Source organism: Heptranchias perlo, chromosome 41 (genome assembly GCF_035084215.1).
Source record: "Heptranchias perlo isolate sHepPer1 chromosome 41, sHepPer1.hap1, whole genome shotgun sequence".
Classification (NCBI taxonomy): Eukaryota; Metazoa; Chordata; class Chondrichthyes; order Hexanchiformes; family Hexanchidae; genus Heptranchias; species Heptranchias perlo.
Window position 1 is genome coordinate 4,628,099 of NC_090365.1, and position 15,537 is coordinate 4,643,635.

General features: G+C 45.3%; 1 protein-coding gene across 2 annotated transcripts in view; it reads left to right on the forward strand.

The window, feature by feature from the left end:
• LOC137305973 (SPARC-related modular calcium-binding protein 1-like) overlaps positions 1–15,314 on the forward strand; it is an 82,497-nt gene extending 67,183 nt beyond the window's left edge. For both annotated transcript variants that reach the window (XM_067974954.1, XM_067974955.1), the window contains one exon: positions 12,332–15,314. In XM_067974954.1, coding sequence (XP_067831055.1) covers positions 12,332–12,345 — 14 coding nt within the window. In that variant the 3' untranslated portion in view covers positions 12,346–15,314. The remainder of the gene's footprint in view (positions 1–12,331) is intronic.
• The last annotated feature ends 223 nt before the right edge of the window (positions 15,315–15,537 follow it).

Here is a 15,537-nt window from a genome sequence, read left to right on the forward strand (position 1 = left end):
TGTCACAGGGACGTGAGCAACTCTCTGAGATAGTGTCGCAGGGACGTGAGCAACTGAGATGGAGAGAAGGCTAGCCTCCGTTGAGCTTCAAGCACGTCTCACAAATGAGTCCATTCAGGCCCTGACAACGGCCATTCAGACTCACTGTGAACAACATTCTGCCGCTTTAAACAGGCAGATAGATACACTAGCACTGGCCTTTTACAAGGCATCACACATGTCCTCCAAACTTTTGTCCAGCAGAGTGGTTGGAATGATGTGGCCCTGGCCCAGGGGAGGGATGATGGCTAAAGGGGACATGGAAGTGGGGACACCACTCAAAGTGCTCCCACGTCTCACCCGTTGCCCCTTTCTCAACCAGTACCCGCAATGCTGCCTCCTCTCCAGGTGGCCGAGTCTGCCCCCGCACAGGTGCAGGTGGAGCAGTCTTTGGAGGGGCCCCTCACGGGCTCCGAAACCCAGAGGCGTAGGCCGAAAGCATCTAAGCAGTCAGGGTATGAACATGAGCAACCTGTCACTACCTCTGCTGCAGCCACAGGGGATGCACCACGTAGAAGTAGTCGTAAGAGAAAGGCAAAGGTTTTGTGAGCACGAAGGCTATGCACAAGGGTGTTTGACAGATGGTCATGTTTTTCATTTATATTTGCTTTTTGTTAAAGTCACATTAAATGTTATGATTGTCACCACTACTGCCACGTCTTGCCCATTCTTGACTAGCTTTTGTGATAGGGCCCTTTCATGACGTTCACCATGAATGGCGACACTTGATGCCACCCATTGCGTCACTTTACAGTGGGTGTATGTGTAGTTGCAGGACTGTTTTGTGCAGGGAGGGGTGGGTGGCCTGGTGTGGGCGCTGCTTTTTTCACGTGGTCTGAGGACTGGACTCGTCACACTTTCTGGTGTTAGGAGAACCGTTCACATATCAGTGACTCCCTGGCCTCACGAGCAGCCACGTGAGCCGCTGCTCTGCCCATGGGCTCCTCCTCCTCGTCCTCCTCAATGTGGATGGCAGACATGGATGGGACCTCCTCAAGCAGCACCCCTCTCTCTTGTGCCATGTTGTGTAGGTGATGGGGTTCCTCAGAGATGTCATGAGCCACGTGTGCAGAGGGTATCCCTTGTCCCCGAGGAGCCAGCCCTTAAGGTTGTTCGGTGCATGGAAGAGGGGAGGGATGTTGAATTCCCTCAGAATGAAGGAATCGTGGCACTGCCAGGGAATCTGGAGCACACGTGAAGGAATCTTTTGCGGTGGTCACAAACGAGTTGAGTATTGATGGAGTGATACCCCTTTCTGTTGATGAACAGTCCTGGCTTGTGTGGAGGTGCTTGTGTTGCTATATGGGTGCAATCGATTATGTCCTGCACCTGTGGGAAGCCAGCCACAGAGTGGAATCCCACTACCCTCTCCGTCTGGCTGAGGTCGTCCATGGGGAAGTTGATGTACTGCGAGGCTCTACGAAACAAGCCGTCGGTGACCTGCCTTATGCACTTGTGTGCAGACAACTGAGAGACTCTGGCGATGTCTCCAGTGGTACTCTGGAATGATCCGGAGGCGAAGAAGTTGAGGGCAGTAGTGACTTTGACAGCAACGGGTAAGGAGATGCTGCTCGGTCCAGCCGGGAGCAGCTCAGCATGAAGGAGGCTGCAGATGTCTGCGACTACCTGGCAACTCTCTCTGAGCCTCCGCATGCACTGCTGCTCAGAGAGGTCTAGGAAGCTGAGCCTCGGTCTATAGATCCTGTGGCGAGGGTAGTGCCTCCTGCAACGTCGCTCTCTCTTTTGTTGCCCTCCGTGCTCCTATGCAGGTGCCTCTGGCGCAGCACTGTGTTGTGGAGCTCCAAGTGGCGGAAGTGCACGCCGTGCCTGGTGAGGCTGGTGATGTTGCTTGTCCTCGGATGTAGTGGCGAATGCAGCCATGGTGCGCCCCCCATCCTGATGGTGTGAATTTGAGGGGGTCTGAAAAGTTGTTAAATATGTGTGAACAGAAGAATTGTGAGAGGAAAGTAAGAATTTTCAGTGAAAACACAAAGATCTCGCAGCCAAAAGTTTGTGTGAAAGGACTGAGTGCCCTGCAGCAAGAACTCACCTTTGCTCCCCATCTGTCAACAAGCATTTGAATGTCCAACTGGCTGCTGGCTGAAACACTTCTGGTGGAACATGGAGTGTTTCCCACAGCATGGGAAACACGCTGAGGATGTTTAAAAATCGGACCCCGGCCTCAATGTGGACAAAATTAAGTACTTCAAGTATCTAAGTAAGTCTCTTAAATATCATCCCACCGGCTTTAATTGCCGGTGGGACTTCCGCATTTGGGAGGCACGCGCGCACCCAAATGCGTCAGTGGGGAACCCGGAAGTCTGCGGGTTGGAGCGGGTTCCGAACCTGCTCAGGATTTCCCTGATTTCTGGAGTGCTCCCGCTACTTCATTCGAAAATCGAGCCCATAATCTTGGTTCACAATGCAGTGCAGTCCTGAGGGAGTGCCGCACTATTGGAGGCCCCATCTGTCTGTTGAGGTGGATGCTAAAAATCCCACGGTACTATTTGAAAAAGATCAGGGAGTTCTCCTGGGGTCTTGGCCAAGTTCCTCCCTCAACCAACATCACCAAAAATAGATTAACTGGTCATTCATCTCATTTATATTTATGGGATCTTGCTATGTGCAACTTTGCTGCAGCATTTGCCTATATAGCAACAGTGACTGCATTTCAAAACTGATTAATGGTACGTGAAGCACTTTGGGACATCCTGAGAGATAAGATAACGAGCTCTATAAATGCAGGTTCTTCCTTTCCTGGTATTTATCACTCAGCTACTCACTGGATAAACTTGCTGAGTTCATGTTTTTACTGAGAGTGTTTCTCTGTTGCTATGACAACCTCTCACTGCTATGTACTATTGTTCCTGAAAACCAGTGAACGAGGAGCAAGGGTCAAGAATATGAATGCACAACTTGCACTTATCTGGCCAGAGGCAAGTTGAAGCCCTATACAGCTGGTCTTGGCTGAATCAGCACCCAACGCCTTGTAAAGGCCTCCATTATTGGGTAGTTCCTGCGAGCTTCGCTATTGAAGCACTGGAAACTCAACTAAAGATTGTTGCTGGTCATACCAGCCGATGAATGACTGAAACCTTCGTACGACTCTCTGCTGTCCACCATAACAGCTGCGTTAAAATGGGAGACGGAGAAATGTCGTATGAGTGCTTGTCCACTAATATCGCCAAGAGTAAAGTTTAGCTTTTGTTTAGTTGAGGATGAATTTTTGTGTGCATTTAGAGTAACTGACTCCCTGTCCCACAGTGCATTGAGTTAAAAATTCTCATCTTCAAATCCCTTCCCAGCCTCGCTCTACCTTCAGTCATATGCCCTCTTCAACTCCCTTTATTCCTTTGATTCTGGTTTTCTGTATGATCCCCCTCCCTTTCACTCTACCATTGGTGACAGAGCCTTCATATGCCATGGTCCCATCTCTGGAACTCCTTCCCAAACCCCTCTCTCTCTTTTGCTGATATTGCTGACTACGTTGGCTCCCATTCCAACGGCTCCAGTTTAAAATCCTCATCGTTGTGTTTAAATATTTTGCTCCTCAATATTTCTGTAACATCCTCCAGCCCTACATTACACTCCTCCTGAACTCTCCATCCCTCTAGCTCAGACCTCTTGTGCATCCTCCCTTCCCTTTGCCCCACCATTGGTGGCCATGCCTTCAGCCATCTCGGCCCCATGCTCTGGAATTATCTCCCTAAATCCCTCTGCCTCTCCACCTCCCTCTCCTCCTTTAAGACCCTCCTGGTCACCCCTGCTAATATCTCTTTCTTTGTCCATTTCGGTCTGATTGCGCCTCCGTGAAGCGTCTTGAGACATTTTTCTACATTCAAGATGTTATTTAAATGCAAGTTCTTGTTATTATCTTCTCTCTCTACCTTTAAAAGCCTCTTAAAACCCATGTTTTCAACCTAGCTTTCGATCATCCCTCCTAACTCTCGCACCATGGCTGGGCATTTTATATAATTTTTCTTTGTAAAGTGAGTGGAATGTTTTTCTGCGTTGAAGGCGCTATATAAATGCAAGTTTCTATTGCTGAAAAGACAACAGTGCTAAGGAATAGAATCTGAAGTTGGCATTGATGCCTCCAGGATCGGGGATCATGATAGAGCTGGCAGAGGAGAATTTCGTCCTATTGGTCTGGGCTTGGTTCAAACGGGGGTCACAGAAGTGAACCTTGTTATTGAGCCAAGCCTCGTCCTGTCCCATACTGTACATTCTGTCTTGGATTCAACGATTGAGATCTAAGTTAAAGTTCAATAATTTTGGATCAATTTATACTGAGTAAGTTTAAACATCTGAACAGAGAACAGATTGCTTGAATCTCCAACATTTTTAACAGTTTGTATTATTATTTTTAGCTTAAAATGGCACCTCTGATCAATGTATTGCCTCACATTGAGCATTAATTGGTGGCGGAACCTGTCTATAAAACGATAGGCCAAGTCCTACTCACTAAAAGTTCATCAACACGGGTCATGCACCAAGCCTGGCAGCACAATGATTCATTGTTTTAATTATTCTACTTGTGCTGCCAAACATGTATTTAATTGTTAATTTGAATGGGTTTGGGGCATGTCGCTATGAAAGCTAAAAGAGTGCCTAGAAACGCCGTGGGGTATAGGACTCCAGTACCCACATCAATGCATCCTTAATTAACATAATCCAGCTATAGCTTGGAGTAGTTGCTGAACCTGGCAGCACGAGGGAACTGAATTAACATCAGTAGAGATACAGTCAATTATCCAGCTTCGATTGCATGTATTTATTCAGCTTTCTCAGACCACCTGGCTCAGCAACTCATTTCTCCAGATGATGCCACCAGAGCTTGTGCTTAAATGACACTCAAGGAGAGACCCTTCTCCTCGAAGTCACCCACTCCAGAGACTTGAGCACATAATCTAGGCTGACAGTCCAGAGCAGTACTGAGCGAGTGCTGCACTGTTGGAGGTGCAGTCTTTCAGATGAGCCGTTAAACTGAGACCTCGTCTGCCCTCTCAGGTGGACGTAAAGGATCCCATGGCACTAATTGGAAGAAGAGCAAAGGAGTTCTCCTTGGTGTCCTGGCCAATATTTACCCCTCAACCAACACCATTGAAACAGATTATCTGGACATTATCTCCTCACTGTTTGTGGGAGCTTGCTGTGCACAAATTGGCTGCCGTGTTTCCTACATTACAACAGTGACAACACTTCAAGTGTACTTCTTTGGCTATAAAGCTCTTCAGGACGTCCTGAGATCGTGAAAGGCACTACATAAATGCAAGTCTTTCTTTCATGGGACATGAACGCTTAATACAGCAATCTGAAGTTCCCCATGCCGCTATTTTGAGGAGTTTACCTATTTATTTCAAATGGGTCAACGTCTTTACTAAAATACTGGAGGAATTTCAATATTTGGAATCCCACAAGCTATTTTCTCAAGTTTAAAGTAAAAATCTAAAATACGTGCCTCCTAATGGCCAACCTCCCAGGCAGAACTGCAATTCCCAAGCTCGGTGGGCAAGTCAAAGCTTTTCATTATCAGCCTCGGACTACCAACATTGCCCCATTGCTCCACTAAAGGCCATGGAGGGTCATTGGTTTCGATTCAATCATTGGAGGACTGGTCCTACAAACAAAAAGATGTTTAAGTTATTGAAAGGTTGCAACTCATGTTCCATCAAGCATGAAAGACCCGCAATTCATTCACAAAGTGCTAAGGAATCTCTAACAAACCACCAAGAGTGGGAGGTGCTCTTTTCTTTATTGAGGAACCTAAGAAGGGCCAAGCACAAAGTTGGAGTTGGAGGATAGAACACCTCCAAGGTTGAAAAGGATATAAGAGAAGGAGAGATAAGCTGGGAAGTGGTGTTTAGATGATGCCAAATTTGGGTTTTAAAAGCCTGTAGATTGTAGGATTCTTTGGGTAATTGTGTATAATGTACACTACAATGTTAATCTTCCTTAATCTTCCCAAGTGCAAACTAATCCCCCTGTACCTAGCTATCAATGATGCAATTGTATTATTCTCTACCATTTATATCTTAAAGCTTTATGGCTTTTGTGCAACACACTTTCAGCTCCTTTTTGTTCTTTAGTTGTCTCCCCTTATGCCCCTCCTTTCCTGAAGCTTGGAACTTGTGTGAGATACTGTTCCACAGATATCAGTGGTTCTCTCGAGCTGTTTTTATACTAAGTGAGACCCGTGCTAGCACCAACTGTTCCCAACACATGGGTTTCACACCGCTGGCGACAACCCGAAGGTATACCCGCTGGTCACCTTAGCAAATTCCAGCAACTTTCCCTTTGGGTTGTAGCCAGTAGTGCAAGACACACGTGTTGGAAACCAGCGGCACTAGCACTGGTCTCACATAGTATAAAGGCAGCTTAGTGCCTCATCCAAGTGGCTCTTCTTTGAATACAAACATGGGCAGTGAACCTCTGCAGGCTATTGAACTATGATGTCCATCACAGCTGAGCCTGATCTTACAATACATACACACACACACACAACAATCTGCATTTATATAGTACCTTTAACAAAGTAAAACGTCTCAAGGCACTTCACAGGAGTAACCTTGGTGTCCTATTTGACCCTGAGATGCGCTTCCGACCACATATCTGCTCCATCCCCAAGACCACCTACTTCCACCTTCGTAACATCGCCCGTCTCCACCCCTGCCTCAGCTCATCTGCTGCTGAAACCCTCAACCACGCCTTTGTTACTTCCAGACTGAACTATTCCAGTGGTCTCCTGGCTGGCCTCCCAACTTCCACCCTTCATAAACTTGAGCTCATCCAAAACTCTGCTGCCCATATCCTAACTCACACCAAGTCCAGTTCTCCCATCGCCCCTGTGCATCACCTACATTGGTTCCCGGTCCCGGAACGCCTCGATTTTGAAACTCTCATCCTTGTTTTCAAATCCTCCATGGCCTTGCCCCTCCCTATCTCTGTAACCTCCCCCAGCCCTACAACCCTCTGAGATCTCTGCACTCCTCCAATTCTTGCCTCTTGCGCATCCTTGATTTTAATTGCTCCACCATTGGCGGCCATGCCGTCAGCTGCCTAGGCGCTAAGCTTTGCAATTCCCTCCCAAAACCTCTCCGCCTCTCTATCTCTCTCCTCCTTTAAGACGCTCTTTAAAACCTACCTCTTTGATCAAGCTTTTGGTCATTTGTCCTAATACCTCCTTATGTGGCTCAAAAGGCCATTATGTCATTTGCTTTCCTAATTGCTTACTGTACCTGCGTGCTAACTTTTTGTGTTTCTTATACGAGGACATACAAGTCTCCCCAAATACCAACATTTAATAGTTTCCCACCATTTAAAAAGTATTCTGTTTTTCTATTCTTCCTACCAAAGTGAATAACCTCACATTATACTCCATCTGCCACCTTCTTGCCCACTCACCTGTCTATATCCCTTTGCAGACTCTTTGGGGTCAATTTTAAAATCAAATTGCGGGTGCATTGGGGGTGGGGGGGGCTGCAAAAATCCCAAGCGGGTTTGGAAGCCGGCTCCAACCCGCTGACTTCTGGGTTCCCCACAGACGCGGCTGTGTGCACGTGAGCTTCACGAATCCGGAAGTCCTGCCGGCAATTAAAGCCGGCGGGGTGATAGTTAAAGAACTAAATGTACCTCATTGAGGTACTTAAGGTACTTTATTTCTGACATTGTAGATAGTTGAAATTATTTTAAACTTACATGGGCAGCTTTCCCACGGCTTCTGATTCACGCCTGGTTTGGGCCGGATCAGGCAAAAATAAACAAATTAAATAAAAAACGATTGCACAACGTTAAAAAACAAAATAAACCTACCTTTTCACCCTGCTTCGATGTCCCCCTCTCCCCGATGTCTCCCTCTCCGATGTCCCCCTCTCCCCCCCCCCGATGTCCTTCTCCGATTTCCTCCTCTCCCCCCCGATGTCCCTCTCCGATCTCCCCGTCCCCCCATCTCCCTCCTCCCTCCTGATCTTCCACTCTCTCCCCCCCCCCCCCCGATATACCACTCTCCCCACCCCCGATCTTCCACTCTCCCCCACCCCAGATCTTCAGTGTCCTCCACTCTCTGTTCCAGCGCTGGATGACGTCCCGCTCTCTCTCTTTCTCTCCCCCCGCCCCCTGGCATTGCAGCTCCTGTCGGCAGCCAGCCTATCAATCAGGCTGGCTGCCGGGCGCGAAACCTGGACAGAACTTTAATCACCATCAATTACATTGCGATCGCTTCGGAAAAGTTACGTTTTTTTTATTCGGGTTTGCCATGCACACCTTCACCCCCCGCTGCTAACCCGCCATTTCAAAATTGAGCCCTTTGTGTTCTCCTCACAGCTTACTTTCCCACCTAGCTTTGTATCGTCAGCAAACTTGGAAACATTAAACTCAGTCCCTTCATTAATATAGATTGTAAATAGCTTCAGCTTCCCGTGTCTTGTTTATGATTTGATCTGAGACCCTCGATTAGATGAGTTATTTATGATTGGCTCCTGGCAACGCACGATTCTTGTAAAAGTGTTTCTCAAAGTGGCTTTCGGATTGCGCTTCACTTAAGTGATGATTCCCTGTGACAATTAATTTCACTGAAGTCAATTAGCCCATTCCTGGGCAATGGAACTAACATCAACACCCATGGCATTGAAGTCCCAAAATTTACCTCAAAAGAATTTCAGGCCCTGGGCAAATATATTTTTAATAGAAGTACTGAATGGGACTGACCATTTCTAATTCTGTGACATATTATTAGATCTAGAAGTGTTTTTTCTGACACCAGTGCAGTTGAGCTCCAGAAGTGTGGGCTCTTCCACAACTGGCTCCAAGTCAAATGCACTTGCCAAGACCAGTGTCTCAGAAGACCTGCTAAAAAGACAATTTTCAGCTGGCTGCGTGAGACTCCAAGAACCTGGCAGTGCCAATACAATATGAAAGCACTTTAAGCACATTAGGAATGAAGAGAGAAAAAAAGACTAGCATTTATATAGCGCCTTTCGCAACCTCAGGACATCCCAATGTGCTTTACAGCCAATTAAATACTTTTGAAGTGTAGTCACTGCTGTAATATAGGAAATGCAGCAGCCAATTTGTGCAGAGCAAGCTCACACAAACAGCAATGAGATAAATGACCAGATAATTTGTTTTAGGTGTTGGTTGAGGGATAAATATTGGCCAGGACACAGGGGAAAACTCCTCTGTTCTTCTTCAAAATAGTGCCATGGGATCTCTTACATCCACCTGAGAGGGCAGGTGGGGCATCGGTTTAACATCTCATCTGAAAGACGGCACCTCCGACAGTGCAGCACTCCCTCACTTACTGCACTGGTAGTGTCAACCTGGATTATGTGCTCACGTTTCTGGAGTGGCACTTAAACCCACAACCTTCTGATTTAGAGGTGAGAGTGCTGACCACTGAGCCATGACTAACACGACTAAATAAGGCTGAACTTACCGGAAATATGGCAGGATGGGCTTTACACCTGTCTGCAGCTCCCAGCTCTGACCTGGGTGGATTTTCCCACCCACCAGCCTTGCTCAGGGATTAATACAGGAAAATATGTTGGATGACATATTTCCTTCATTAACATTCCATTTGAATGCACCTGCCCAAATATGGGCGAGTAATCAGTGTCCACTGTTACTTCGGAGGAAAATCTTGGAAGTGACGGGGAGTTAGCAGAACAGCTCACCTGCTGATTTCCCTCTCTGGCTTGTTCCAGAATCACCTGAAAATGAGCAGTTAAGGCGAGCTAAATGTAACCCCCAAAATCCAGTATTTGACTCCTCCATTTAAAAATAAAAGACAGTGCACCAGAACCAGTATAATCGTTTCACATTTGTGTACATATTTTGGAAGTAAAGATACTAAGTATGTAAAGGAAGGTTGGGGAATTGGGATTAAAAGATAGCGAGCTGCCACGGCCAACAAAATGGTGGTAGGCTCGATGGGCTGAATGGCCTGTACCTGTTTCTAGGTGCTATCGGAGAAGTTTTAATCATTAGGCCCGACCCATTCTGCACTGAGGAATAGGTAGCGCCCCTTTTCACAATCAAAATGAAAACTACAGACAACATTTCCTTCCACTATCCCACCCCAATCTGGGCAGGATAGTGTTGGAATTGGCAGGAAAACAGGGCAGCGAGGTCTACTACCACCTGGATCTGGATTTTGCTTCCCCCCTGCCCCCGACAGCTGCCTCCTACCCCACTGACTGGGGCCACCTGTTCAAAGGTGGCGGTAGGCCCAGGTTAGTGGCAGCAATGACCCTGAAGTCCCGTGATGAAGGGAGAGGGCTAGCAAAGGCCTCATCTCCCTCCAAATGGGCCCCAGCACTTACCTTTGTAGGTCTCAGTGTTGGCCAATGTGATACCGCCTGTTTTGTATCACTGCCCATGTCCAAATTCACCCCCATTAGATCTTCAACTTGCAGCCCGGGCGTAAAGCTGGTGATGCAAATTGGCTGCCCTTTATAGAAGCTGCCCGATTTTCATTTCCATTTCTATTCCCAGGCGGCATGTTGGAAATCTATCCCCACATGTTCTATGGGATGGTGTTAATTTACAGTTAATTCAAAGTTGTTTTTTTGCACTAAAAAAAATGAATTCTCTAGTAATTCCAATGAATCAGTTGGAATAAAAGTGCACTGGAGGCTTTTGTTTTAGCACAGTTCGAAATAGAATGATCCAGTAATTCGAATTAAGCAACTCTGAATTAACAGCAATAGGCTATATTCCCTTAAACTGCACCCATTACCACTGACAGACCTGTACCAGTACTTCACCCCTGTGTTGTACAGCTCAGTGTTCTCTCCAGACACCATATAAGTTTTGACGGTTAGAGTCTGTAATCGTACAGCTGGGTGTTTCTCATAGTTCAAGTGAAAATTTTGCATGCCCACCATTTGCTGAAATCCTAGTGATAACACTGATGTAGGGTTAGGGTAAGTTCAGTGCTCCCAGCTGCACTTGAAGGAAGGGTGGGTCGGAGAATCGGGGCTGCAATCTTACCATTGATCGGCACTCGCTTCGAGTACAGCCTCCCCGAATTTACCCTTTTGTGTTCACTTTTCATTATGAGATCAGTTTGCCCTTCAGTCACCTCGTACTCCTTTATCTCTCTCTTTCCCTTTCTCACTCATTCACACTCTCTCACCTCCTAGTGGGTGGCTCAATGTAATAATGGAGTTTAGCACTTGGCATCCACTTGTGCCAAAGGAGCCCCTAGTACGCTAAGTGTTTTCTACATAGTTCAAAATAACGTTGCAATAACATTAATACACTGGAATCCTAATAAAGTTACTGCAAGTTTGCCAAGAAATGTCAGGCTTTAGTAGAGAATTCCATAAACCAGCATTAAAACTGCCAGTGTGTACCGCAGGCCATTCAATCATTCATTCAGCTAGTCAGTCTGAAGAAAAACAGGAAATACTGAACTAAAATATATTTATTGCACATAAATTATTACATTTCTCAAATGTGCTGCTGTCTTCAGGGGGAGTTGACAATGACCTCACTGTATTTAGTATGCTGCAAGTTTAAAAATCATTAAAGTCACATTTAACAGTTTATACAGTACCCCTCACTTGGACAAGCACCTCAGAGGGCTTAACACGGGACAGAGGTGGCCACCCAGGAGGGATTCTAGTGGGAGACTGAAGGCATATTCAAAGAGGGAGATCTTTAGGAGGCTTTTGAAAGCAGGTAGAGAGGTAGCAGGACAAAGTATAATGGAATACATCATATTTATACAGTGAAAGTGAATGGAACGGACTTTGATCCATTGGAATTCTATACAATGGGAGTGAATGGGAAAGGGTTTGGTCCATTGGAATTCTATGTAATGGGAGTTAATGGGAAATGGTTTGGTCCATTGGAATGCTATGCAATGGGAGTGAGTGGGAAAAGGATTTGTCAATTGGAATTCCACATATTGGAATGAATGGGAAATTGTTTGATCTATTTGAGATTCTATACATTGGGAGTGAATGAGAAGGGGTTTGGTCTATTTTAATTCTGTACATTGGGAGTGACTGGGAAGTGGCTTAATCTATTGGAAACCATTGCAAGGATCAGATCTGCATCTACCTTATTCTAGGTTAAGTGTCTATTTATCTACAAGCCAGGCATTTCTCTGCATGGAGGAAGAGGCCAGTCAGGTCAGATGCACCTGGCAATCACTGGTCAAGAGTTGGACTGGTTGATGCTTAGAGCAGGTTCGCTGCCCCTCTATTTCAGGCCGAGAGTCTGAGGAGGGAAAAATAGTAAAATAAAATAAATTCTCTAAAATGTTCAATTTTCAAACTTTTTGCAGCAAACAAGCCATGAACAAGGAGCGGGAGCGAGCAGGAATCCAGAAAAGGTCCTACAACAGAGCAGCTGGATTCGAGCACTTCAATCACACCTTCCCTTGGCAGATATTTGCACTGTGAATTGTAGAATGATTGTAAAAAGAGTTTATAGATTGTAAAACAGCCATAGATATGTAACCCAGCCTCGTTGGCTGTTGAATTGTAAGATACTGGTATACTTGAGGCATTGCTGCTAACATAGTTTAGAGAAAACTGCATGTAGTTAACATACAATGTATGTGTTTTTGTATTTCTGCTAAAGCTTCTAGTTCATTGTCAGCAGTTTCTTTGTCGACTTATAGGCTGAAAGTACAAAAAGAAGCAGAAAGAATATTGAATCTAAAGACTGAACCATAGCGATACATTTACCTTGCGACTGTTTACTGTGGTGACTTGTCAATCTGAAAAGGTGTTAATCCACAAATTTTTTTAAAGATGTCAAATATACAGAATTCCCAGGTGGCTTCAGTTCAACTAGTTTCCTATTTCAACTAGGAAACTTTGTACTCAACTGCCATTCTCTTCCAGGTCAAAAGTTTGTTCTCAGCCTGGATTGAATAGAAGAAACTTGCATGGGGGATTCCCTTAACGTACCCCTCAGGTACACCTCCCAATTGGTCAAGCGAAGAGCTGCATTGTTAATATCCTTGGAGATATCTATGAGATGGACTATCTTGCAAACTAATTGATGAGGAAGCAATGGAAGAAGGGATCAGCTAGGAGAGAGAAAATGGGGAAGTTCACAACTACAGTAAGGGAACATCATAATGGATTCTTCTCCGTTGAGTTGAGCTGCAACAATTGATATTCTCTTTTGTTTGTAGCTTTTTTCCTCCCCTATTTCCTCCCATCACTCCTGAAGGCAGTAACTCCTTGTTGAGGCATGTTACCTTTGGGACTGGGGGTGCCCTCTGGGACCTTACCCAAGCAGCCATTGCTTCAGTGTGAACCTATTCAGCCGTGAAGCGGAGCGTCACAGCTGAGCCCGATCCTCGCTCAACATTCTCACACTCGCACTTTCCAGCAGGAGTTACTCGATATCAATGAGGAGCTAGTAGTGTGGCTGATTTTTTCCCCCCCCTTCCTGTCTCAACTAGAGGTTCTATTGAAGCCTTATCTGAGGTCAGTTAACTTAGTAACGACTGGGGATCAATCCTTTAATGAATCACTAGCCAAGCTGTTCTTGTGCAGCTATAACACTGGCATCTACCTGACAACATGAAAAATTGCCCAGGTATGTCCCATCCCCATAAGGCAGGACAAATCTAACTCAGCCAATTACTGCACTATCAGCATCTTACCAATCATCAGCAAATTGATTAAAAGGGTCATCAACAGCACCATCAAGCAACACATACTCTCCACCATCTATGATGCAATACACAATACTCAAGAGGTTGGGCACCATCCAGGATAGAGCAGTCTGTTTGATCAGTGTTCCCGCCACTGGGCTCAGTAACCATCCACTTCACCACTGGCACTCCGTGGCTGCAGTAAGTATGATGTAAAGGATGCACTGCAACAACTCATCAAATTTACTCCAACAGCACTTCGAAGCTCCGTGAGTTTTACCACCGAGAAGAAAAAGAACAACAAATCAAGGGAACACCATCACCTCCTAGTTTTCTCCAAGTAACACACCATCCTGACTTGGACATATAATGCCATTCCTTTATCATCACTGGGTCAAAATCCTGGAATTCCCTCCTTAACACCATCACCACAAGGACTGCAGAGGTTCAAGGAGAAGGCCCACCACAGCTTCCGAGGGCAACTCGAAATGGACAATGTGACAATGCCAGTTTCACCCACATTCCAAGAACAAATATCAAATAAAATTGGAGCTTTTTGCATCTCAAATCAAACTGTAATAAATTGTCGAACAGGAAATTATTCCTAATTATCTCATGGGAAGCTCATCATCAACCAGATCTACTGTAAGAGTACGGTACAAGAAAAGATTAGGGATGAGGGGATTGAAAAGTGGTGCAATTACTTAGAAATAGAATGCTAGTATACAGCCAGAACAGTAGAGTACAAGTCTCTAGAGAGTATGTTGGGGCTTTATAATGCACTGGCCAGACCAAAGTTGGAGTGGTCAACATGCCACAATATATACAAACACTGGAGAGGGACCAGAGAAGAGAAACAAAACTGATCCCAAGGATAGAGGCGATGAGGTCTGAGGAAAGATTAGAGAAGCCTAGACTCTGCAGTCAGCAAGGAAGGTGGTTGAGGGTGACCTGGTCATGGTGTATAAAATATGAACAGTGCAGATAGACAAGGTAAACCCAGATTATTAATTAAGGTGCAATCAAGAAAGTAGGGCGAAAAGTAAATTTAAAACAGTTATGTAGAACAGTAGGAAGAACTTTTTTAATGAAAGAGTGAGAAATGGTTGGAATAACTGCTGGGTGGGGTTACTGGAAGCATGAACATATAAGAAAATAAATGCTGTATTGGGAGAGTGAGAGTAGTAATGAGCTTTGATGGGCCAAATGTTTTGACTTTTTGGGGCAAATTTTCTTTTTATCCACTTGTGCTTAATGGATTGCCTGGGTGCAGCGCATAGGGGAAATTCAGGTGGGCTCCACTGCACACGCAATCCTCTAAACACAGCAACAAGAAGAACAAAAGAACCCAAAGCGGCCTCCAGCTCAAAGTGCGCCTCCTACCAGGTGATTGTGCAGGACAATTGGCAGCAGTTATAATGCACATTGCAGCTAAGAACCCCTCGGTGGTTGGGGCAAGTACTACTGTACTGTAACCCTTGGTCCTTTTGTAGAGGATACATTTGAATAAGATTATTTTTTGATGAAGAGTTCATCAATTTGTCACAGCCTTCAACTGATTTTCTATCACTGACTTAACCTGTTTGGATTTCCAAGTCACCACTGTGTGTGTAAAATAAAAAAGGATTGTCAAATGAATGTTTATATTTAATGATTGCAGCATTAAACGTGAAACATTAAACATGAATCAACGTTGAAAGCACTCTGCTGTCACTTTTTAGTTTTCTTCCTAGCCAACTACATGCTTCACCATGACACACGTGAGCCAGAATAGAGAGGATTAAAAGCAGTCACAATTTGAGATGTAATGTGATCCAAATCAGGCAGTGCGTGAAGCTGTATTCTTTATTGGTCTCTTGTTTCATGTGTATTGAGCT